The 23391-nt window shown below is 49.9% G+C and overlaps 11 protein-coding genes and 1 non-coding gene across 12 annotated transcripts; 4 read left to right on the plus strand and 8 right to left on the minus strand.

The window, feature by feature from the left end:
• Positions 1-420: 420 nt before the first annotated feature.
• Positions 421-1570, plus strand: BDZ83DRAFT_190999 (oxidoreductase). Its single transcript, XM_060501592.1, has 3 exons — positions 421-1165; positions 1222-1310; positions 1369-1570. The coding sequence occupies exons 1-3, from the start codon at positions 541-543 to the stop codon at positions 1450-1452; spliced, it is 798 nt and encodes a 265-aa protein (XP_060357856.1). The 5' UTR covers positions 421-540; the 3' UTR covers positions 1453-1570.
• A 27-nt stretch (positions 1571-1597) lies between these two features.
• Positions 1598-1922, minus strand: BDZ83DRAFT_543751 (uncharacterized protein; the record flags this gene model as incomplete). The annotated part of the gene is made up of 2 exons (XM_060503428.1): positions 1598-1731; positions 1799-1922. Coding segments are annotated over 2 exons (258 nt in total), but the record flags the coding sequence as incomplete, so codon positions are not given.
• A 47-nt stretch (positions 1923-1969) lies between these two features.
• BDZ83DRAFT_593723 (general substrate transporter) lies at positions 1970-3418 on the minus strand (the record flags this gene model as incomplete). The annotated part of the gene is made up of 4 exons (XM_060506657.1): positions 1970-2373; positions 2438-2925; positions 2994-3255; positions 3304-3418. 4 exons carry the CDS (start codon positions 3416-3418, stop codon positions 1970-1972), a joined length of 1269 nt encoding a protein of 422 aa, XP_060357858.1.
• A 3207-nt stretch (positions 3419-6625) lies between these two features.
• Positions 6626-7284, minus strand: BDZ83DRAFT_593698 (uncharacterized protein; the record flags this gene model as incomplete). The annotated part of the gene is made up of 2 exons (XM_060506653.1): positions 6626-6942; positions 7050-7284. 2 exons carry the CDS (start codon positions 7282-7284, stop codon positions 6626-6628), a joined length of 552 nt encoding a protein of 183 aa, XP_060357859.1.
• A 1946-nt stretch (positions 7285-9230) lies between these two features.
• Positions 9231-11500, plus strand: BDZ83DRAFT_643508 (adenylosuccinate synthetase). Its single transcript, XM_060509680.1, has 9 exons — positions 9231-9405; positions 9708-9737; positions 9792-9828; positions 9880-9892; positions 9956-9997; positions 10061-10491; positions 10547-10643; positions 10694-10755; positions 10809-11500. The coding sequence occupies exons 1-9, from the start codon at positions 9368-9370 to the stop codon at positions 11340-11342; spliced, it is 1284 nt and encodes a 427-aa protein (XP_060357860.1). The 5' UTR covers positions 9231-9367; the 3' UTR covers positions 11343-11500.
• Positions 11501-12002: 502 nt separating this feature from the next.
• On the plus strand, positions 12003-12085 carry BDZ83DRAFT_t317. Its single transcript has one exon. It is a non-coding gene; the product is annotated as a tRNA-Arg (tRNA).
• Positions 12086-12314: 229 nt separating this feature from the next.
• Positions 12315-14204, minus strand: BDZ83DRAFT_191136 (glycosyl hydrolase). Its single transcript, XM_060501593.1, has 2 exons — positions 13922-14204; positions 12315-13862 (listed from the first exon to the last, which is right to left on the minus strand). Exons 1-2 carry the CDS (start codon positions 14085-14087, stop codon positions 12379-12381), a joined length of 1650 nt encoding a protein of 549 aa, XP_060357861.1. The 5' UTR covers positions 14088-14204; the 3' UTR covers positions 12315-12378.
• Positions 14205-14481: 277 nt separating this feature from the next.
• BDZ83DRAFT_643512 (carboxypeptidase) lies at positions 14482-15937 on the minus strand. Its single transcript, XM_060509681.1, has one exon. It carries the CDS (start codon positions 15931-15933, stop codon positions 14563-14565), a length of 1371 nt encoding a protein of 456 aa, XP_060357862.1. The 5' UTR covers positions 15934-15937; the 3' UTR covers positions 14482-14562.
• Positions 15938-16550, minus strand: BDZ83DRAFT_643513 (uncharacterized protein). The gene has a single exon (XM_060509682.1). The coding sequence runs from the start codon at positions 16264-16266 to the stop codon at positions 16021-16023; it is 246 nt and encodes an 81-aa protein (XP_060357863.1). The 5' UTR covers positions 16267-16550; the 3' UTR covers positions 15938-16020.
• Positions 16551-19821: 3271 nt separating this feature from the next.
• Positions 19822-20490, minus strand: BDZ83DRAFT_643515 (uncharacterized protein). The gene is made up of 3 exons (XM_060509683.1): positions 20183-20490; positions 20097-20124; positions 19822-20036 (listed from the first exon to the last, which is right to left on the minus strand). Exons 1-3 carry the CDS (start codon positions 20350-20352, stop codon positions 19914-19916), a joined length of 321 nt encoding a protein of 106 aa, XP_060357864.1. The 5' UTR covers positions 20353-20490; the 3' UTR covers positions 19822-19913.
• Positions 20491-21446: 956 nt separating this feature from the next.
• Positions 21447-22069, plus strand: BDZ83DRAFT_191192 (uncharacterized protein). Its single transcript, XM_060501594.1, has 2 exons — positions 21447-21576; positions 21630-22069. Exon 2 carries the CDS (start codon positions 21636-21638, stop codon positions 21930-21932), a length of 297 nt encoding a protein of 98 aa, XP_060357865.1. The 5' UTR covers positions 21447-21576; positions 21630-21635; the 3' UTR covers positions 21933-22069.
• BDZ83DRAFT_191200 (uncharacterized protein) lies at positions 21979-22719 on the minus strand. The gene is made up of 2 exons (XM_060501595.1): positions 22691-22719; positions 21979-22586 (listed from the first exon to the last, which is right to left on the minus strand). Exon 2 carries the CDS (start codon positions 22511-22513, stop codon positions 22025-22027), a length of 489 nt encoding a protein of 162 aa, XP_060357866.1. The 5' UTR covers positions 22514-22586; positions 22691-22719; the 3' UTR covers positions 21979-22024.
• Positions 22720-23391: the final 672 nt, after the last annotated feature.

Raw genomic sequence — 23391 nt, forward strand, 5'->3', positions numbered from 1 at the left:
GACTGACAAGCCAAGTACCGGCGGAACCGGCTCTGGGGTAGTCTCATTGATTGTGACAGATTCTCAGTCCAAAGCCCGCAACCTCGTGTCTTTCTTGACACGGGGTATGAAGTCAAGTAGGTGATTGGGACGGAAGCACTCTGTCAGTCTATCAGACCACCGCTGCAATTAGACCAGACTTTTCAAAGTAGAGGAATATCAATCACAACAGGTGTGTAGCGATAGTTGGCTATCAAGCAAGAAGTGAATAGTGAAAACGAACCACCCGAAGAGAAATCATTCAAAGAAAAATGAATGAGCGACTTAGTTTCCTCCTACATAATAGTTATTGAATCGTAAGGAAACTCCTCGCCATATCCCCATGCATGATTACTTCAGCCACCTTGGCGCAGTTCTCCAACCCCTCAATTACCCCTCCTAGTCTAATGTCCGATGAACTCGTGTTCACTGCTCCCTGCCTGAGTATCTATTGACTATTGCTTTTCAAGTGCGGTACTTAAACTCATTGTTTGAACGCGTCCCAATCACATATCATCCGCTATGCCGCTTTACAAGCCACCCAATCCCAGCGCACCTGTCCTTTCGCAGTTCTCGCTGGAAGGCAAGGTTGCCGCCGTCACGGGCGGCGCCAGGGGCATCGGCCTCGAAATCGTCCGGGGCCTGGCTGAAGCCGGCGCCGATGTTGCTCTAATTTACGCGACCAGCAAGGATGCCATTGAAATCGCCAGTCAGATTGCCAAGGACACAGATGTGAGCGTGCGCGCCTATCAAAGCGACGTTCGGTCTCGGGCCTCAATCACTGCCACGGTTGACCAGATTGTTGGAGACTTTGGGCATCTTGATGTCATGGTCGCAAACTCTGGCGTCTGCGCTGATATTCCCAGCCTTGAGTACACCGAGGAGACATGGAAAGACAACAATAGTGTCAACCTTGATGGTGTCATGTGGACGGCGCAGGCTGCAGGGAAGGTCTTCAAGCAACAGGGGCGCGGCAATCTTATCATCACTGCGTCAGTCAGTGCGACACTGGTTAATATCCCTCAGCGACAGGCTGCCTATAACTCTTCAAAGGCCGCCGCCGTACACTTGGCCAAGAGTCTCGCGGTAGAATGGGTGGACTTCGCACGGGTCAACAGCGTTTCTCCGGGCTTTATTGAAACGGAGAGTGAGTCCATGGCTTGTCCTCCCATGAATCTCAAATCAGTACTAATTAAAACCCAGTGTTGTATGTTCAACCAAAGGAGCGCTTCGATAAGTGGATGGAGATGATTCCCGGGAAGCGTATGGCCGAGACATCTGAACTCAAAGGCGTAAGACAAATCGCATTAGTCACATAGTTGGTGTGTGTTTGCTAACTACTAGTTACAGATTTATGTTTTCCTGGCAAGTGATGCATGCTGCTACATGACGGGGGCTGATATCATCGTTGATGGAGGATACACCCTTACATAGGGAAATACCCTGATTTATGGAACATGCTGAACCTTCGATTTCTTTGCCCTGCCCGGCAGAACCGATTGGCTCAGATAGCTTGGTGCTTTTCTCCAGATAAAACCGCATTTTCACCAGTCTCGGTGACCTCGTTCCCGTGGGCAACGCGCTGAACATGTGCTTCTTGTCTGTCGACATATTTCTTAGGTCTTTTACTGGCAATCGCGTCCTTGTCTCCAATGACGATGAGAGGTGGGTCATTGCGGTAGTACTCGTCGAGATCTTCGAGTGTTCGGTTTGCTATAATGTTTGTTAGACGGAATCTTATCGGGATACCTTGATGACTGGATTTTGAATTGGGGTTTACCTGTCTCAGGATAAAAGAGGTAGATGACAGGCAGAAACGCAGCGTTCAAGACTGTGAAAACGATCCAAAACTTCCATCCCAGATCTTGGATTCCGATTGGTGTGATTTGGACAATCACATAGTTCGTCATCCTGAATGATGTCAGTTGGTTCGAAACAGAACAATAGAAGATCAATTGTACCAATTGGTGGCTGTGGCCACTGCAGCACCCTTTGTTCGCATGGCAATCGAGTTGATCTCTGTGGGGTAAAGCCAGGGAACACCCAGCATTCCCAGGCCAAAGGCCATGAAGTAGAGAAAGAAAAAGACAATGGATCCCTCTGATGCTCTCTGGTTTCCTTCCGGACCACCATATCTGAGAAGAATCGTGATCACAAGAAACGCTAAGCCTTGACCGGCAGTGGAAAGAAGCATGAGTCCTCGCCGTCCCCATCTCTCGACTAGGGTGACGGAGACACATGAGAAGATCAGATAAGTCAATGAGTTAACAGCGGTCAGAAGACGTGCTAGCTCGTTCGATAGGCCCACCGCGGAGATCAAAACGGCCGGCATGTAATAGCTCATGATGTTGATACCTGCACAGAACGATATGTCAGAAACACATGGTGCCATCCAGTCCAGAACCGGATTTCGTCTTACCTTCAAATTGCTGCATGAATTGCGTGCCAGCCCCTAAAATGATTCTGCGCAGTGGTCTGGTTGCGCCTGGATCAGGTCGCAGCAGATCTCTCCACTGGATACGATGTTCTCTTTCGTAATCAATACTAAATCGTATCTCTTCCTTCTGAGAAATAACAAACGCATCGTCTTCTGGTTTCGCCTCGAGACAGGAAAGAATCTGAGTTGCCTCTTCCTCCCGCCCATGTGATATCAGCCATCGGGGCGACTCAGGCAGCCATGGAACAGTGGCGAACAGCGCGATGATGAAGACGAATTGGAAGGCGAGGGGGAACCTCCACGCGACGGCACCGCCTGCATATGATAGACCAAAGTTGATCCAATTGCAAAGTGAGAATCCCACAATGTTCATCATCATCTCAAACATGACCAGCTTCCCGCGCCAGTGAGCGGGAGCTGTCTCAGTCTGCCAAATCGGGGCGGTAGCCGTGTTGACTCCGTTGCCGATTCTGTTGTGTAAACATCAGTATGATTTTGCCTCGATATGAAATGAGCGAGGGCATTAGCTGATGCTCACCCTAGCACAATGCGGCCAACGAACATCTGAGCCAAGTTGTAAGACGATGCCATCAAGATAGCGCCGATGCTCATAATCGCGGTTCCGATGAGGATGGACTTCGTTCGACCTAATGATTCCCCAATAGTGAAGGCCAGAATCGCTCCGACGAAACAGCCAATGTCATATATTGCTGTGATTGTGGATAGCATACGGGTCTTCTCCGGGCCGACGAGGTCATGAAGCTCGAGAAAATCGTCAGTCACGATGACGCCGCTAAAGACTTTGCCCGTGTTAGCATACGGCTCAGACAGAAGTGACAATCGCTTACCTGCTTGGTCATAGCCGAACATGAGCATATCTACACTGCATGCAAACGTAATCCAGTAAGTAAGCCACTTCCCTTTAAGCCCAAAGTAAGGCGTTTTAGATGCAGTGGTAGCCATTTTGATTACATGTGAAGTGATTGCTAGGAGGTGAGTGAGATCTCAATCCTGGTGTGTTTGCGATCAGTAAAGAGGATCTCGAGTTTCCCATCGATGTTCCATTTTATGAATTCCGAGTTTTCGTAGGTGTGTCCGGGTATTAGAACTGATCCTCGGATTACATGACCCGGGGAAATGGCTGACAAGGGTGTGAGACGTGGTCCGATTTCCTCCCCGTGTGGTTACGAGATCTGCGTCACTGGGACTCTAAAGTGACTGCATGTCTAGGTGCATGCGATATCCTATTGGTGCCGGTTAAAAGGGTTTGGAAAGATTTGGGGTAATCATGTCCTGTTCCCCAGATTCACTCTATTATGATCATGATGATTCCATCCGTATCCAGCGTTTCAATCACTCTTTTCCGATGATTTTTCAAGTTTAGCGGAGTGAGTAAGATCCAAGGCTTGCAAGAAAAACCGAAAAAGTTCAAAAACCTATTACTCAAGAGGTAAAGTTGAACTACCTGAGATACCGAGGGCTGATGCGCGACAGCGATCATGCACGGGATGCCGAAATTGTTTGTTGTCACTGTGCCAAGGAGGAGGGGTATCGCATCTCCTGACCACCATGCAGCCCAAGGGTGCCATGAGAGTCCAGTGAGGAAGGACTAATCTCAGACTTTCCACTTTCTGTCATGGAAACCTCACTTCTACAGGCGTCGGTCGCGGCCTCAAGGATCTTAATGCAAGCCCCTAATCGTGTTGCAGTCCCTCTGACCAGTCCTCTTCTACGTTACCGTATCACTGTTCTAACAGATGTAGATTGATACATCTAGACGGGACTCGTGTACCTGTTTCGCGGAACATTAAACACCCTTTACATGTAACGGAAAGCACTCATGAGAAATGCTGCCATCTTCGGGAAAAGGTCATTGATCATCTGAGCTCTATCTTCTCTTAGCTTGACGTAAGGTAGTTGGAGTCAGGCATCACAGAATTGTCACTTATTCGAAGCTAACGGCTTTAATTCATGTTTACATCGTGCCAGTATGTAAGTAGACAGGTAGAAAAGCAGGCATGTCGCCATTGTAAGTCGAATACCGTCCAGAACTTGAGAACAACACGATTGGCGATTTCAGTGATACAGCCCTTCTTAGCAGTCGGAAGAGTTGAAAGAAACGTTCCATTGAAACTACCTTGAGGTCAATAAATCTTTGTATCATGCGCGCCATGTCCACAAACGGAATTGGACTCCACCAACCTTACACGACACATTGAGGTTCCAAAGTCAGTTTTGAGTGAGGCCGCAACCTTTTGGATCTTAATCGCGAGAGTTTCTTCAAACATTGGCAACCATCGTAGGCCGTGGTCATATATGTAGTCGAAAGCTCTACTGCCTAAAACTTGAAGAATGTGAAATTCTCCCAAACACTCATCTGTCTCAAAAGTCTCCCCCGCCTACAGCGATCAAAAGTCGACAAACCCTCCCGTACCAAATTTGCATTAGGAAATCATCTCTCATACCAGGCATGGATCCCGCACAAACCTCCGGCAATCCGGCAGCCACCAATGCATATTAGATACTATCTCTCTTGCAGTGGACAGGAAACATCCTCCAGTAACCATCACGAGCCTACCAAACGAAGTCCATCACTTGATAGCCTCAAATCTCTGCGTGCACTGCACGGGCTGTCTCACCAACCTAGACCAACCAAGTCATACCAATAGCGCCGAGCTTTTCAATCTCTGTCTCATTGACACACATTGGCGAGACATTGCAACTCCGTACCTCTATCATTTCTGAGTTCTGCGTCAGAAAGCGCTTTTGCTGGTGTACACATTGACTGTTTGAACGTCCCGATCTCGCCAAACACATCAAGTCATTTTCTTTCAGAGAAGTCCAACCTCAGTCAATGGAAATCCCGGTATTTCGCCGTCCGAAGAGTCTTGGAAATTTTACGAACCATGCCTCTCTTGGCACCCATGCACTGAAGCCGCTGGTAGAAATCGGCACAAGGTTGTGGGGCATGCATGCATGTCTTCTGAGGGACAGCTATGTGGCACCAGTGGTTGATGCGGCACACACCAGCCCTAGAAACAGTCTCAGTATACCATCAACATCAACTACATTTGCCTGAGTACCCAGACATCGAGAAATTGACTTTTAGGGAAATCCGGCGCAACATGGGCATTCCCACGATGCTGATGTTCGACAGCCCTTCATATGTCCCCCGTCAAGTTCACCCGCATACAACCGGCTGCTACGGACCCTACGGATGGCCTATCGACGATGGTCGCAGCTTGCGTGACCTTGCAATTGATTGTATGTTCATACGCTGTGACGGCATGGATGAAATACAGTATATTAGCCACGGCAACATGGACTGGGTGGCGTGCCAAAACCTAAATCACTCTTGCGCCAGGCGTCTAAAAGACCTCGCACCCACCCTCTACCGTCTACGCCTTAGTAGCAGCTCTAGAAAATGCTGGAGCGACGCCGCCTAGTATCGTTCTACCAAAGGGAGCGACGAGAAAACGGACCCTCGGGGATACCTTCACGAGTACAAGCTGCTCGAAGTTTTGAGACTCGAGTGCCACAGTGAGCTATACAACGGTAATGACCTGGTATCGTCGCTCCCATCTTCCGTGCGATGCTTATCTCTTGGGGGAGGCTTCCGAGCCGTTTTCTTAGTCTTTGATGTACAAGGACTGATAGACCGTATCAAAAGAGGAGAGCTGACCCAGTTTCGTTCCTTACACATCATCACCAAAACCAACGTGGTAGAAATGAGCTCTGAGGAACTGGTGATCAGAAGACAACTAGAGGATTTGGGAGTGGAGCTCAAGTTTTATGAGCAAGACATACGACACGGTGTGGATTACGTGGGCCTGGAAGATGAAGGCTGGACAGTGCATGATAAGATAGGAGGTTCGCTTGACTTTCATTCCTCGTCCAAGGAAACATCATCCTAAGGCTTTGAGCCCCGAGAGATCACACGTTATCGAAGCTATGCACTGTTGAAGAACATAGTATGGTACTTTATTTTTTTATTATAAGCAGGTATCTCCCGACCATCCCAATGAGTTCAAATTATCGTCAGATGGTGAGTGAACAATCTAGGTGCCTAGTGATTTCACATGGCATCGCTCAGCCTGGCTCGGTAATTGTTACTGTTTCCGACCTCCTCTACATTTCTCATAAGTCACGCCTTTCTCGAGACACATTGCTCTAGAAAGCAGCAAGGCCACCGAGAGCAAGCATGCCAAGGGCACCCATAGAAGCCAAGGCAGGAGCAGCACCAGCCTGAGAAGCAGTGGTAGCCGCAGCAGCCGTGCTGCTAGCGCCGGCGGTCGGTGTAGCGGTGATCGATACGGAGGCAGTCGCGTTGGAAGCAGCAGTAGATGCGGAAGCGGCGGCAGATGACAGAGAGGCGATAGCAGAGGAAACGACGGCGGATGCGGATGCGGAGGCAGAGTCGACGGGGGGAGCGGAGGCGCCCCCAGTGACCTCGCGGCAGAACTTGCCAGCGGCGGGGAGGAGCTGACCTATTATTGAGAGCAAATGTTAGTCATGGTGTTGAGGCTTTTGTTTGAGAGGGTGAAGGCGTGGTGGAGGTGGCAAAGAGAAAAGAACTAAAGTGAAGTTGACGCACCAATAGCAACGTCGGAGCCGCAGGCTTGAAGCACGCAGTTGACGCCGACGGTGTAGATGCTGCGGTAGTTGTCCGCCTCGCAAATACAGGCAGAGTCGTCGATGCTGCTGCACTTGGTGCCGTCCTTTACGGCCTTTGTCAGGCACTCGATAGAGCACTTGGGAACGACGTCTGTGAACTTTTGCTGGGCTGCGGCGAGGCTGGCGGTAGCCAGGAGAACGTATGAATACTTCATCTTGATGGCTGCAGTAAGATTTTGTCTTTCCAGAAGACACAAGAGACTGACTTTTGTGCGATCTGAACCAGGGAATTAGGAGACGAGTGAAGCGCGGAACGAAGGAACAAACTTCAAGGACGTCTAGCTCGTGCCGGAAGTAAACGCAATGTTATATATGTAGAAGTACTTGTAGCACCTTCCAAGTCCATGCCTATGCTTGCCTTGGGGGGCTGGCAATGTTCCTGGAGAATGTGAGAGTCAGGCTTCTGCATGTGGCGTCCGCACGCGAGGCAGATAGACCCTCCCTCAATCCATCACCGGCGTTATTAGAATAAGGCGTTCGTGTTGAGTGATCCGATGGTGCATTCGAAGCCAGGGTCGGTTAGATGGTCCGGCCAACTTGACAAGGGGTTGTACTGCTGTGCATGGCAGCCATGCCAGATCAGGATGCTCGGTTAGAGCTCTCTCGCTTCATTCGGGTCGCGTCGAGGGTTTTTTTGACGGCGAGGTGGAGAGGGGAACGCTAGCTAGGCCGTTGGTGACAGTTGTCATTGGTTGAAGGGGAGCGAAGAGATTGATAAAGGTTGCAAAGAAGGCGTGGGGTAGGGGACGAAGAAAGTTATCTGATCCATCAGATAAGATTGGATGGCTTCGGCGTTCTCGGTAGGCCTAGGCAAGTTTTCAGCTGTGCCCCTGGTGTGGTCCAGTCACACCAGGTTAGTCCCAGTCCCTCATGGATTCCCCTGCCCTTGCTCGGTACGTGTTCCGATCATTGAGCGCATTTCCATTTCGTTGGTCATATTGACGATGTTGGTCCATGGTAGGCAAGGAACTTTTGCTCAGCCCGAGGATGAGCTCGGATAGGCATGTGAAGGGCTTTCAGCGCGGTCACTCGTGTATTTTCACTCCATACAACTTGATGCAAAGTCACTGTAGCTCGTACTTGAATTCGCAGTAAGTCAGGTTGATCAATTGAAATCACTGCATTCTTTTTCTCTCGCTACATAATGGTCTATAGACTGTGGTAGGTGGGATAGTATCTAAACGGACGTGATTCTTGGGCAACTTGAAATTCTCGTAACTGGAGAAAAAACGGCCATTTCGGTCTTCGGCGACGAAAATATGCCAGCAAAGCGGAGAACCGACAGGGGTTGCGATATGCGCCGGGTTCATGAGCTTGATGTGACGAGGTCCAGTATGTAGGCTCGGCTGATTTGCTCCAATTCGGACGATAATAGCACGTGGACGGTGGATGAACGGAAGCGCAAGGGGACATGCACGAACGTAGGCTTCCTGTTAAGGTAGCGAGAGTTGAACTCTTGATTATTGACTTGCACCTTCACGAGAGGTATGCGCCTGTGCTGGCTGGTCTCTTGTCGAAGTCTCTGATTGATAATCAAGGCTAAGGTGCTCTGAGTACCTTGGGAAGCACAAGAAGAGCCTTTTGATTGAAGAGTCCTTGATCTTTAGCTGGCTGGGTTCAGCAAGCAACAGACGCGCAAGAAAGGAGATTAATCGGGAAGGACTTCTTCCATACGCAGGGAAAATCGAAAAGTGTGGCTGGTCTATGTGGCTAAGGGTGGCTGCACTACTGTGGCTCGTAGACGTGTGGCTGGTGTTGGATCAGCCACATGACGGAGTATCGCCCGGCCTTGCCTGATTCTTCCACTCCGGACGATTCCGTCCCGTCGAGCCGGCGATTGGTGCACCATTGCCGCGGTACGTACTCACCGAGTCCCGACGAACGGCCGGTAACGCAATCGTTTTGGTGCACACAACGGGCAGCAGCAATTGACCAAATGGAAGGAACCTTGCCCTGCTGCCCTGCAGGAAGGAGTCATCGCAGCGAGGGAAGCAGCAGAGAAGTGGGTCCGCCGTCACGTTGGCCCGCAGACCTGGAACCCCGCCAAAGCAAAACCTGCCCCTCCATGGCCGATTTTTAAACCCCGCGTCTTCCCCTTCTGATTGTTTTTGTGAAGTTATCGCAGACCGACGTTGCGATCGCAGCAACCCATACTTTGGACAATCCGCTAAACAAGTTGCTTGTTGCTATACACACATTCTCTCACTCTCTCGCACATTCCAATCCATACCGGACGCCATGGCTACGATTGACATCGTTCTCGGCGCCCAGTGGGGGTAAGCTGTCAACTTTCTCGCGGCCCAAAATTGCTCTACCTTTTGCTCTACACATACATGGGCCTTCTCGCCATCTCCCGATTCTCTCCTTTGTCTGTCTTGTGCTACTGCGCATTGATCACTTTTGTCAATCTCCGGCCAGCAGAGGGATCTATGACAGAGAGGGACCTCAGGGGTGTACACGTATCGATCGTGTATGCGTATACTCTCGATGGATCGCGACACAACAATGAACATTCATCCCTGCTGTGCCGTTGACGACCTGCCGCAGAAGTACCAACTAACATATCGCGCTCAAATAGTGACGAGGGCAAGGGAAAGCTGGTCGACGTGTAAGCTATGCCCATTGACGCCCTTCGGCCCCTCTTCTGACATCCGCGATATAGCCTCGGACAAGACGCGCAGATTTGCGCCAGAGCTCAGGTTGGGTTTTTGGTACCTTTTGGATAATCAATGGCATGCTGATGGCCCTAGGGCGGACACAATGGTAGGAGTCACTCCAACTCCCGAAACCATCGCGACGTGTAATATCTAACCCGACCTCCAACAGCCGGTCACACCGTCATCGTTGATGGCGTTAGCTACGACTTCCGTACGTCTTGATTCCATCGCAACGCTCCTTTGATCCCCTTATGCTGATGACTATCCTCCACAGACCTCCTCCCCTCTGGTCTCCTGCACCAAAAGTGCATCAGCCTTATCGGATCCGGCGCCGTCGTCCACGTCCCGACCTTCTTCAAGGAGATGGCCGACCTCGAGGCCAAGGGCCTGAAGAACATCCGCGAGCGCCTCTTGGTGTCCGATCGCTGCCACATTATCACCGACTGCCACATCCAGGTCGATGGATTGGAAGAGCAGGAGCTCGGCGGCAACAGCATTGGCACCACCAAGCGCGGTATCGGCCCAACCTATAGCACCATGGCTGCCCGCAACGGTATCACTATCAGCGAGATGTTCGACGAGGAACTCTTTGAGCACAAGCTTCGTCAGCTCGCTCAGGGCTTTAAGAAGCGTTTCGGCGATCTTCTTGTCTACGATGTTGAGGACGAGATCAAGCGCTTCAAGCAGTACAGAGAGGAGCTTCGCGTAAGTTTTCTTACGAAGATAAAATCCCCTCTTGGTAACTAACATCCATCCACAGACCTTCGTTGTCGACGCTGTCCCCATCATCGCCGACGCCCAGAGGAACGGCAACAAGATCCTCGTTGAGGGTGCCCAGGCTGTCATGCTTGACTTGAGTACGTTAACACTATGGCAGGATTATGGATGGCCTTGCTGATCTTGACAGACTTTGGTACTTACCCTTACGTCACATCATCCAACACTGGCCTCGGCGGTGTCTTCACTGGTGTAAGTTGAGATGATGCTCGAATCAACAGACTCATGCCCTGACACATCACTAGCTCGGACTCAACCCCAGAAAGATCAATAACGTCGTCGGTGTCGTCAAGTCCTACACCACCCGTGTCGGTGGTGGTGGTTTCCCCACGGAATTACTGAACGAGACGGGCGAGAAGCTTCAGAAGATTGGTCACGAAATCGGTGTCTCCACTGGCCGCTCCCGTCGCTGCGGCTGGCTCGACCTTGTCGTCATCAAGTACTCCCACGACTTGAACCACTACACCGCTCTCAACCTTACCAAGCTCGATATCCTCGATACCTTCCCCACCATCAAGGTCGCCGTCGGCTACAAGAACAAGCACACCGGCGAGGAGTTCCCCTCCTTCCCTGCCAACATCAGGGCTCTTGACGACGCCGAGGTCGTGTACGAGGAGCTCGAGGGCTGGAACACGCCCACGACGGGCGCCAAGACGTACTACGACCTGCCCAAGCAGGCGCGCGCGTATGTTGAGTTCATTGAGAAGTTTGTCGGTGTCAAGGTTGTCTGGATCGGCACTGGCCCCAAGAGAGAGGACCTTATCTTCCGTGGATACTAGATCCAGTCGTCTCTGTGCTTTAGGAGGAAATTGTACCCATATGAGGGGTTTCAACACAAAAGATGAGACTTAGTCTCTATGGAATTATCGATAGAACTTCCATTTGCACCTGAAAACAATAGATCGTACACAAGAACACAATCTTCCAGACTTGCTCTAACAATGAGCTTTTGCCGCTTTAACACTGTTTTATCTGTTCTGACATCTGACCCATTGGCAGCTGGATTTAAAGCACCGACAGATGGTCTGTAACACTCCAGTAAGAGAGTCAATGGATTGGGACAGTGACTCACATTGTGCCCAACCACACTTTAACCAAATCCCAATGCCATCATCAAAATCCTTTCCCAGCGGGGCCGAGGAAATTCGTAATACCAACCCCAATTACACGGCTACCCCCCGACATCGGGAGGGGCTGAGGCATTTGGCCTGCCCCGTCGGCCCCCCGCCCTTCTTAATTCCGCCGAACAAAGCAGCTAGCAAATTTTTTCACTTTCACTCCAAATTGAGAGATTGTCATTGGCTCGCCGAAACAACATCACAGACCTCCAATCTGCCGGGGCAAAAACGTCAACCACCAGCCCATTTTGCAATGAAACTTGAAGCCCAAAATCGGCGAAGCTCAACACAGACGAGCATCCAAGATGTTCTGAATTGTCTGGCCGGTTGGCCCAATGGCAAGGCGTCTGACTACGATATACCGTGGAATCAGGAGATTGTGGGTTCGACCCCCATGCTGGTCAAAATCTTTTGCTGGGTTGCCTTTTGGTTGTGTTGTTGATGTAGGACGTTGATGTAGGACGTTGATGTAGGAAGGGTCCCCAATGCTTGATTGCGGTTGTCTTGTTCAATCCTTGCCTTCCTTTGATTCTTTGCCTTATTATTACCCTTATCATGTTACCCAGAACTACCGTCTTTCATCTGTATCAGAGACAATGTCAACACAGCTATAAACTTCCGGGTACCTTAGTTCCCTAGGTCATGGAGTTGCTTCTATCTTGCGCCATGATCTTCTTGTTTGGTGCGTCAATGCTAGCTACGTACTGAATCCATCGTCTTCCACTGAAAAGTGAGAGAACGTAACCGACACATCTTCTGTCTTCTCAGCCGAAGTCTGGGCGAAGACTCCCATGATAGGACCTGTGAAATCCCGGGCGTCAAAATCTTTGACTGCAACCACTCCGAGCTCTTCCCATTTGCAACTCTCAAGGCTGAGACTTTGGCTGCCAGATGCAGCATCATCCTTGTCATGTAGTGCAGCATAGAACTTCCACTCAGTCTCCGAGGCTTGGATCTTGAAGTTGATCTTCCGTGCCTCGTTCCCCAATGGAAGAGTATTCGAGAAGATCTTGTCAAAGCCAGTCGCAGAGTTGAATGCGTGGCAGATGACGGCTTCAGCGGCGGAGTCGTATGCGATCGAGACGTGGCGGACGCTGTCTCTGTACATTGCTAGACCTGCTCGAAGCCCCTTGACTGATCTTATGTCGTCGTTTAGCTGGAGAGAGGCAACGGCGCAACTGGCCAGAGATCTTTGTCTTCTTCCGAGAAAAGTGCAGGTCCCGGTAGGACTTGAGAATCCGGTGCGGCTTGGCAAGAGCGTAACTCTGAGCTTATCATCCTTAGAGAACCGGTACTTGGAAAAGTCGGGATCTCTGATAAAGACGTCCGCGACGTTGGCCGATGATTTCCGCTCCTGGACTCCCAAGCTCGACGTAGCCTCCCCAAACTCCCTCTCAAAGTCCATCTTGGGCTGAAGTATCCGCGGCCATCCACCCTCAGGCCACTCAACAGGCGTAAGAAAGCTCTCACGCCCCAACGCAGCGCATCCATCATCATCCTTCCTGACGCCTAGCACCGCGGCCCACCACGATCCTTCCGCGTCCTGGAATAATTCGCCGTGGCCAATGTTCTGGATGTACTCGTCCTTCCCATCTGCAGTCATGATCGGGTTCCCTTCGAAGCTTTCATACGGTCCCCATATTTCTCTCGATCTCGCGATGGAAAGCATGTGATGCTCAAAGGTCCCGCCTTCAGCGACGAGAAGGTAGTACCACCCGTCAACTTTATACACGTGCGGCCCCTCAGTATCGTATTTCGCATACCCACCCCAAATCTCTCGCTGCTCAGAAAGTTGTTTCCCAGTGAGGACGTCAATTTCAACCTGTTTGATCGTACAGCTCGGCTGCTTTGAGCGGTCCATGACGAAGCAGCCCTGGAAGTATACGCGATCGTCATCATCGAAAAACAGACTTGGGTCTATGCCGGGGAAGTCTACTGGGATAGGGTCACTCCAGTCTCCACCCCAGATGTCAGAGGTATGGATGATGAAGTTTTGCAGATCCGATGACCCGTTTGAGGAGCCGCAATTGGTGCAGATTATATAGAATCTCCCGCGGTGGTGACGAATTGTGGCGGCGAAGAGGCCGCCTGTTGCGATCATTGTGTGGCCGGTGTCTAGGGTGAAGGAGTTTGTGGCTGCGTTGGCGAGGGTGAGTTGCTCCGGGCGGTTGATTGTGTTGCCTGGCGCACGCAGGTTAGCCAGAGGTTTTTCTTTCAAACGGGCATTAGAAATATCGTACCGATATGCTTCCATTTTTGCAAGTCACGGGAAGCGTAGACGGGCAGGCCGGGGAAGATGTGGAAGGATGAGGTGACGAGGTAGAAGATCCCGTCGACCATGACGACTGAGGGGTCCGGCGCAAAGCCTGGAATGATGGGGTTATGAAACCTTCGCATGTTTGCCATCTTCAATTATTACATGAGTATCAGATGGTTCCAGTAGTATTTTGAATACTTGTGATCAGGTCTCGTGGGCTGCTCGTCACTTATAAGGCCACCGAACAGGACGGGGCATTGTCTCCGTCCCCCGCGCCGGAACCCGGAGTTGGTCTCGTCGAGACCCACTTGGACATTTGACAATTCGCCGCGGAGAATTAGGCATGTTGGCCAATCCTCCGGCTGATGCAGGTCTAAAGAAGATTGCGAGTGTAGAGCCGATCAAGATTTTCAAGCATTCCTTGAAGATTATTTCTAGCCCAGCAACTTATGAGGGTGATGTCGCTGACGGGCGGTCATGAGAGTCTCAAACGACGTATCAAGGTCAGGAGAGAGAAGATTCAGTCTGCAAAAGAGGATACTTGAACGTCAAAATTATTCATTACCATGAACTATTATAACTCAGTCACTTGGAAGTAGCTATCTCTCAGTGTCGTCTCATCCTCTATGCCATGACCCGATAGACTTGATATTCATCACCAACGCTTACCGGCAGAACATTGAAGGTAGCATATGAGTCGATCCCTTCTGGCTCAAGCGTCACAAATGCGTGTGCCGCATTCTTCTGCCTGGTACTGACCCAGAACCCGCCAGCCGGGATTCGAATTTCCTTAACCAAAGTCTCCGTCGTCACAGTCGTGCGAGCAATCCCCTCATACTTTGTTCGCGCCACGTCGGCACTCGTGATGTTGAATGCCTCTACCTCGCCGTGAAAGTCAGACTGCAACGTCTGTACTTCAACACCAGTAGTACGCAGTCGCTCGGCAACGTCGGCCCATGCGCGCGAAAAGACGTAGGCCTCGGGTCTCGCACGGGTGAGGTTTGCTACCACGGGTGTGGTGTTGAGGAACTGCACGGGAATATCAACGAGTTCTCCTGTGGGCGCTTCGATAAATTGCCATGTGATGTTGGTCGGTCGAGCAGACTCCGTGACAATGATGTCGTCGGTGCTCGCGATGAACTTTGCGCGCGCGTTTTCTACCGTCGAGTATACTTCTTCAGCCCGATCAGCAGCCGTCTGAACGATTGTCTCAACCATAGTCAGGCCAGTGGCGACGCGACGCTGCCAGTGTTGGTCTGCTAGCCCGATGCCCCGCGTCTCGGTCAGGAACATGATGGCCTGGGTCAGCGCGACGGCGCTGTCTCCGATCTTGGCGTCACCGGTGGTTTCTTCCAGGACAAGTTCGTCTGTGCCCGAGGGACCGACGATGTAAGGACCCCATCGTAACCCGCGGCTTTCCATGGCCGCCGCAATGTTGTTCGCGAAGACGGCTTCAGAGACGTTCCGGATATCGGGGTGGATGTTGGCATTCTTCATGGCCGAGAACTGGCCATCCTGGGCATCCACCCACTGCTCGTTGGCTCCAAAGGGCGTAGTAGGGCTGTACTCGTGGCAGTCTACACCAACATGAGGCGCGAAGCTAACCATAAGCCGTTTGATATCCCGAGTCTGCTGGCGCGCGAGCTTCGTGTGGTCGCGGTTCGGATCGAAGCTGGTCGCAAAATACCGCTGGAAGTACGCCACACCGTCCGGGTTGTATCGAGGCAACATCATAATGTCGACTTTCTCAAGAATCGAGGCCGCCCAGGTGGCATTGGCGTCGAATCTGCCTAGTAGAGCGAGTAGAGCCTGGTCGCCTGCTGGTTCGTTGCCGTGGACGCCGCCCTGCATCCAGATGCGCACCTTTGCGGGCGCGCTGGCGTTGCCGTAGGTGTTCTGGCTGGTATCCGTCGGGACACCTTTCGAGGTTGAGAGGTAAACATAAGGAATCGAGCGGCCTTCTTCCGACTTGAAGTCTGGGCTATGGTAGGTCATCCACTCATTGCGCGCCGCGAGAGTTTGGAGGAAGTAGTCTGCCGATCATAAGTCGTTAGATTTGGGCAATGAGTTAAGGTTCCCAATTTAATTCGACTCACCGAGAGTGGCCTGGTCTGTCGGGCCGCTCGTGCCATTGGCAAAGGTCGCCGGGACACTGTCTGGGTTGGCGAAAGCGGGCGAGCGCAGTTCAACATCTTCAACTTCTGGGAAGTTCGCCGCTACCGCTTCGCTGTCCGGGATCACCTCGACCTGGTTGCTAGCATACGTGAGTTGAGCAGCGGCGAGGCCTGCGCGCAGCAAGGCGAAAGCCGCAATCTCTGGAACGTGCATTGTCGAGCACGGAGTTGGCTCCGAAGTTTCAACAGGTTTTCGAGGTTGGAAGGCTCAAGACAATCGGGAGCAGCAGCGGGCAGCACAGAATGCGGCCATGTCTGCTATTTCATTTATCCTCACCGGGGCACTTCGGCCTCCAGCCGACACCGATAGTGTGCCAAGGCCTCATTTACCCAGCCCCAAAGCCAGAGACGTCATGATGTTTCCTCTGGCGGTACGATGATCACGGTACTTACCCCATACTATGCAGAAATAGGAATGTGTTTATCTTCGGTGTGGAGGAGGCCCCTCAAAGTGTGGGGTGGAAAAGTCTTGGAATAACCTCCGGAGCTTCCACCGGTGTCGCTCGCCAAGAGGTGTTATCTTGCCAAGACCACAAAAGCCCAGGCCGCCGGGCCACAGATCAATTGGGCAATCAAATTTCATGTTACTTAGCCTCTTTACTCATCGATCTACTTTCGTGGACTACTCACTTTCGGCCCTTTCATTGGCGAAGTCTTGGTTTTCGAGGCACAACTTTGAAGCCAGCAACACGATGAATGATATCGATGTCGGGAAGCTAACATCAACTTGAATGTTATGAGACAGTGGCTTCGATAAGATTCGTCCCATTTCCAGTATTCAAAGTCAGTCCCAATATAATTTATCGTGGTCTGGTCCAAAATATGGCAACACCATGTCTTCAAGAAGCTTCAGGCAAGATCATAAAGCACAACTTAGAAGATCTAAATACTTCTTCCGAACTCGCATATTTGATGACTTCCAGGCCTTTGCGCTGGCCATACAATTTCGGGAAATCCGCCCACTCAATCATCAGCCATGAAGCAAGATCGGAATGAAACGTCCAATGGACTACCCTGATAGAAGTTTACATGCAAAAGATGGTGCGTCATCATATGTGCTTGAAACCCAGCAACATTCTGATCTTCAAGGACACGCGCCAAGGAAGTCATGAAGAAAATCTGATTTAGAAAGTAAGCGACTTTGGGATCTCCAGGGTCAAGATGCCCCGAGATTGAACCTTGCCAAATGTAGGGGAACGGGACATCGATTTGAATATGATGCTCATCAAGAGCACTGAATCTGATACGATTTCCGGGACTCAAGACCGTGTTGGTATGGCCACGTACCTTCTCAGCGAGGCTCTTTGGTCTGCAAGAGGCATGAATCAAGAGAGCGATGTCGCTTGGATGCATCATCGGTATCCTTCTTACGCATCTAAAAGAAGGCGCAGAAGGAATCCAACGATATCAAGTTTTTCGACGCAAGTGAAACGGAAATTCAAAAGAATTCTTTGAGAAGATCTTTTGGGGGGATAAGGTTTAACCGGCAGTACAACAATGCCACAGAAAGCTCAACAAAGCTGATTCCCGCATCTTCCTAGAACAAAAACCTGCGAGCTTCATGCTTGAGTTTCTACAGGACAGAGTGCTTGAACCAGACCAGAAGGATCGATGCAATGCCAAAATGGTAGCAGATCGTTTGACAGAGACGGTTGAGAGGTACAAGGGAACAGCAGTCCCAAAAGGATCGGCGGAGGAGCTCGAGTTGAAGCGGCGCTAGCTAGACAAGCTCATATGCTTGCCAGAGGGAGTTCTTGCTACAAGTTGAATACCTAGATCGTTTCATTGCTAATTGAGAAAGAGGAACCGAGAGAACCAAAGATCAAGATGGTACTGAGCAACGGATGTTGGGAATTTCGATGGCTGTCTTTCAATACCCCATTCAAGAGCCGGAAGTGTTAATCAGCCTAGATTTGGAAGCTTTATGTTGGATTACCAAGGCAGAAGGCAGAAGAGGGCCTAGGTAGGCGGGTAGGTAGGCGGATAGGTAGGAAGGAAGATTAGGCCCGTGCAGACGGACCCTTCCTCCTGCTTACACCCACAAAGGGATCGCGGGCTCTGCCCACGATTCCTCCTCCTTGAACTACGCGCAATACAACTACCCCGATTATTGAGCTTAGTCGCGGCCAAAAGGTCTGACCTGCTTACGTGTATACCAACACTTTATATCCAGGTCTGAGTTAGCAGTCTTCGGCTGATGGATGCCATCATGAATGTCCACTGGCCACCCAGACACATGTAGGGCCCAGTGGTGACAACTCCAGTCTGTTCACGACAAGCGCTCACTTCCACAACAAGCCTGGCATGGTCGTTGTTGCTCGTGAGAACCACATGTTTGAGATTGGCTTTTCTGGAAAGGGGGAAACTGCCAGAGATTGGATGCCGAGCGTTATCGATAGGTATGAACTGCTCAAAACTATTGTCGACGGAACAGATGAATCTTTCATAGCCTTTGGTCGGCAGTTAGCTGACCATAGAATATTGACACTACGTATGACGCGGACGGGTTCACACGTCCGACCTACTCTCTATGAGATAAAAGAACCCAGTGGCTCATCGGATTCTGACAAGGCCATGTTGAAAGTGGCCGACAAGGAAGAAACCAGAAAGAAACTGGTGCTTGTTACAGCTCTATTTTCTCTTGACGGGAGCGCTTTATACAATATTCTGTTGCTCAATTGATAAGTTTACAAACGAGATCTTACCACGAAAATCCCAGCTACTGTAAGAATGCTATCTTACACACGATACATCACATATCAACATATTCCATCTTCTCCCCGTGTACACCTTGTTTTCGACCTACTATTGAATGAGATGCCTTCCCATGTATGATAGTTTGGTCTTTCGGCAACTCGTGCATGTATATCTATACTGAGAAGCAAGCGACAGACTCTGAATGTAGTCGCTGTCAAAATGCATGAGCTCAGGATGAACATCCACACTATTGAGCTTCCAATAAATCGACCTGTGTCCGTGTCTCGGTCAAAGAAGTTCATCCCAAAAAAGCTTCTGTTCACCACACGTCAATGAGGTTCATGAAATACTGGGACTTTCTTCAGTCTTTTAACTTATGGCAACGGAATAATCCTATTATCCTATCTGATTGTGAGTTATTGCCATTACACTTCTTTCACATTCATGTTGTAGTCTGCTTCCTTCTGATCAATTCTCTTTTGGTCATTGTCTTCATACCCCTCAGGATAGCACTGAAGTTGATCAGTAACCCAAGATGGAAGCTAGCGGATCTCTCCAGTGAATACAAGGCTATCAAAGCCATTGGGAATCTACACCAGCTTCGGTCCAGAACTCTGTGAGGTATCGTGATAGACATGCTCAGCGTGCTGATAGGGTATTGGAAATGTGTTAGATGGTGGCCGGGTTAGAGTTCAAAGTTGTAGATATGTCTCTTCGAATGTCACTACCAATGGTTGTGATTGGAAGCTTGGAAACAAATCGGCGCAACGGCGATGACACTTGTTACCCAAGATCAAGGCAGTATGGATGCTTTAAAAGAAATGGGTGATTTTTTATGGTTTGTGGGAAACTCTAAAGCTTGGGTAACACTCCACGTAACGCGTCAGTTTAGGAGTTCAGTAAGAATGAAAGAATTAAATGTTTCCTGTCAAGACGTGCAATATCATCGCTCCACACGTCGACCACTCATGAAACCAAGGCTCTCACGTAGAATGAGACGGCAATTGAGGTAGTTCCTTACTATGTATTTTCAGCTCTTCTATTTCACATTCATCTTCAACTCCAGTCCGCTTCCAGATTGCTTCAAAGCGCGTCCAGTCTGTTTTACGACTTCTGATACGTATGACGAGGTCCAAGAGAGCTCAAAATTCTCAGCTCCCTCGGCGCAATGTAAAACGGTTCCGTAGCGTCAAAATAGTCATTATAGTAGTCCTTCGTCATTTGGTGCTACGGAGTCATCGCACCGATCAATCAAAGTACCATGGACGGGAAGCCACTCTAACTAACCTTCATTATCCAGTCTACTGGCTCTGACCTGAAAGAATATCAGCAAAGATTCTCCAGTCCCATCCATGAGCTTGGGCTGAGTATACCATTTCTCAATCCATGTAATCGTACCAGGAGAGTCATGAACTTGATACATCTCGAAATACATCAGCTCGGACTCTTTCTTCATCTTTTCAATTGTCGGCTCCGCAGCTCGCAGGAATCTCGAGACATCCTGCGGCGCAACGTGAACAGTGACATGAAAGACAGTTGACATGGTCGCTGTATCCTGTTTGATTGCTGAAGAACGACGGTCGTCGGACGAAAGCCTGATGCGCTGATGTCAAAGCTACCAAGCTCTGATTCCGGGGAGCTCGGCCTTTAAGTAGTCCGCAATAACAGTCGCCCCGACGATCCGAGGACATGTCCGACAGTAGCTCAGAGGATGAAACGTCTGATGTCTGACCAGACATGTAGACAGCTTGATAAGTACCCAACGGCTCGTTATGCGTTGCTCCAATTCGAACCCAAATTATGATGTCATCCCGGATGGCTGATTCTATGCTTCTATAGAGTAATTCTCACTCCGTCCTCTTTCCGACCGTCTTTTGGCTTCCGAGCCAGCTATATTTGATCTTATCCATCGAATTATTTGCATAATGAAATAACTGCAGTGAATACGTTGAAAAACACATGATCGTGTCCTTCTTCAAATTTGCCGAAGGGGCAGGGGCGTCCACGATGATACAACTAAGCCCTTGATAGGTTGAACAGATACTTTCTGCTAAATGGCCTTACTCAATTTATTACAGAAGTAAGTTTCATGGCCAATTGATAAGGAGAACTTGTTGAATAAAATAAAAAAAGACCTTGTGTGCTTTAAAATAACCGCTCATATGTCACCTACGCCCTAAAATACCGGGCGAGGCCATTGCGTGCAGAGCCCGAGCTTCCTAAGACGCTTTCGGCTATCTTGCAATGTAAAAAGAAGGATACAGAGTCATGACATACATATCAAATAGTTCAAGCAATTGTTGACCGCCTGTTTGTATAAGTTTATTCAATGCAATGAGCTGTGTCAGCGCAGGCGCGACAATGAACAGCGTGCTAGAGACGCAGGATGAATCAACATCCTCTTGAAGACTCGTACAATTAGCCTGAGCCGAAGAAGTCTTTTTCTGTTATTGTTAAGTGGAAGGTTTGGAAGCCCGAGCTGGCCTTGGGCCCATTTTAAACATACCTTGTGCCGCCTACGTGTATGGGTGCTTATCCTCAATGCAACCTGGCTGGCCATCGATCAGTATCACAATTCTCCTATAAAGTGTTGGCACTCCTCTTTCTCTCGTAGACTTAAGAATATGCCTATCAGTAACAACGTCGCCCCAGAAAATTGCCATCCATCACCGACCGACCGACCCAGTATAACTTCCTTTTACGACACCGGTAAACTGCACCCATCATCCATCAGACTCAGTGTAGGTCATCTCATTCGAATTCTTTGGTGCGTCATATACCATTCTGATTTCGTTGCGCACCAGCACTAACGAAGTCTAGGTCAACATGATGCCAATCTCCTTCATGATGGTCATTCTTGGTGGAATAACGATTTCCCTGGCCACTGCCATCCCAAAGACTTCCCCCCCAATGCGAGAGCAGGATATTTTCCCTTGCAATTGTATCTTTGTGGTCAACAAATGGAATTCTGTCCGTGCAGATCGCATTGCTAGCTACGATTGCTGTTATCTGGCGGGAGGTCGATGGAACAGCGCAACATGTCCTTTGAACTATCGAAACCCGCAAGAAGTAAGACGATTCTCGAAATGCTGCGAAAAGAATGGAGGCCTTGGATGCATCTAGAAAGTGAGGTGGCACTTGCGACCCAGCTAATCTACGGTTCGATGAGACTTTCAATTTTACAGCGAGGCCTTTTCTTCGTACACTGCGAACACTCAAGATCCCGCGTCCGATGGTCTGCCCTCTGATAGCGAGAATCTAGCCTTTTCTCTACTATCATCACTGACTTTCTGTCGGGCCTGTCGTAATTCAGCTAGCCACGCAAATATGAAAACTGCTGAGCTTAGCAACAGCATTGCACAAGCAGCAACCAGAGTCCAAGTAGAAGCCCCATATTTCATTGAGATATCGTGAAAAACTCGTAAGTTCGTAGCCAGCCGCAAATCTGTACTCCTCGGCAACTCTTTTCTGATTTTCTCGAACAGTGAGAAGATGCAGCCAAGCGCTGATACGACGAATATGAATGATAAAGCCGTCAGGATCGCGCTGGCCAAGGCTGTGAGACGATTGCGCTTGACAACGCTGGCAAGTGCAAAAAGAAGACCCAGTCCAGCTGTAGCAGCGGCAACGGCAGGCATTGGGAATCCTAGGGTCAAGTCACGCATTCTTCTGCTTTCTATCGAGGAGGAAAACCCAATGATCATAGGGCGGATGATGGCGGCTGGGTCATAACTCGCTGAGCCTCCGACTCGAAGACATCCCTGTGGGTACCTTGACCTAGATCGAGCATGGTCTGTCAGTACTACGATCTTCCCCCAGATAGTTCGTACAAAATATCATACTGAACTATCACAAGGTGGGGTGTCCCGCTCGTGACTTACCATGTTGCAGCTGTTGCCTGACACCAGCCCCAAAGCCCGAAGTCAAGAACAATGGATGGTCCGGTTGACCCACGTGCTTCTCGCCTCGTCGCCTCTATTGTGAAGATTGACAGACTCGTGTTGGGGACAGATATGCAAGTGACAAGGAGAAGCCCAAACGAAGCAGTGAGCAAAGCTGCACCGACGGTTGCATATAGCCGTGAGGACGGCATTGTGTTTGATGTTGGGGAATCGGTATCAGTTATCCAAGTTGGAAACGCTTGGAAAATTGTTTACTTTTCAGAATAAACGATTGATCATTTGAGAATGCAAGGATTGGGAAATAACTTGAGGGTTCCGGGACGCTACTAATATGCGAAGCTGATCTTGAGATCAGGCAACCATATTGACAATTCCCGCCCAGGCCTAACTCCGTTCGGAGTTTTACCTGAGCAGAATCGACGACGCTGTCTCATTCTAGAAGAACTTGACTCTAAAGTCTGACTGCCAAGCTGCGTATTCGGCCGTGTTTGAGTCTCTGATGTCAATAGCCGCTAGAGGCGACCTACTGTCCAATCATTGTGGGATTGGAGTCGACGTGGAATTGATCGCTGCGACTAGCAACGATCTAACATAGCAAATTCATAGGCGCTAGCCGTCATCCGAGCATTTCTGATCTGCAGAGGATCTGAATGTCGGATCCTTTAAGGTGATCAATGTGT

The sequence above is a fragment of the Colletotrichum acutatum genome, assembly GCF_030867785.1.
Source record: "Colletotrichum acutatum strain CBS 112980 chromosome Unknown BDZ83scaffold_224, whole genome shotgun sequence".
Taxonomy (NCBI): domain Eukaryota; kingdom Fungi; phylum Ascomycota; class Sordariomycetes; order Glomerellales; family Glomerellaceae; genus Colletotrichum; species Colletotrichum acutatum.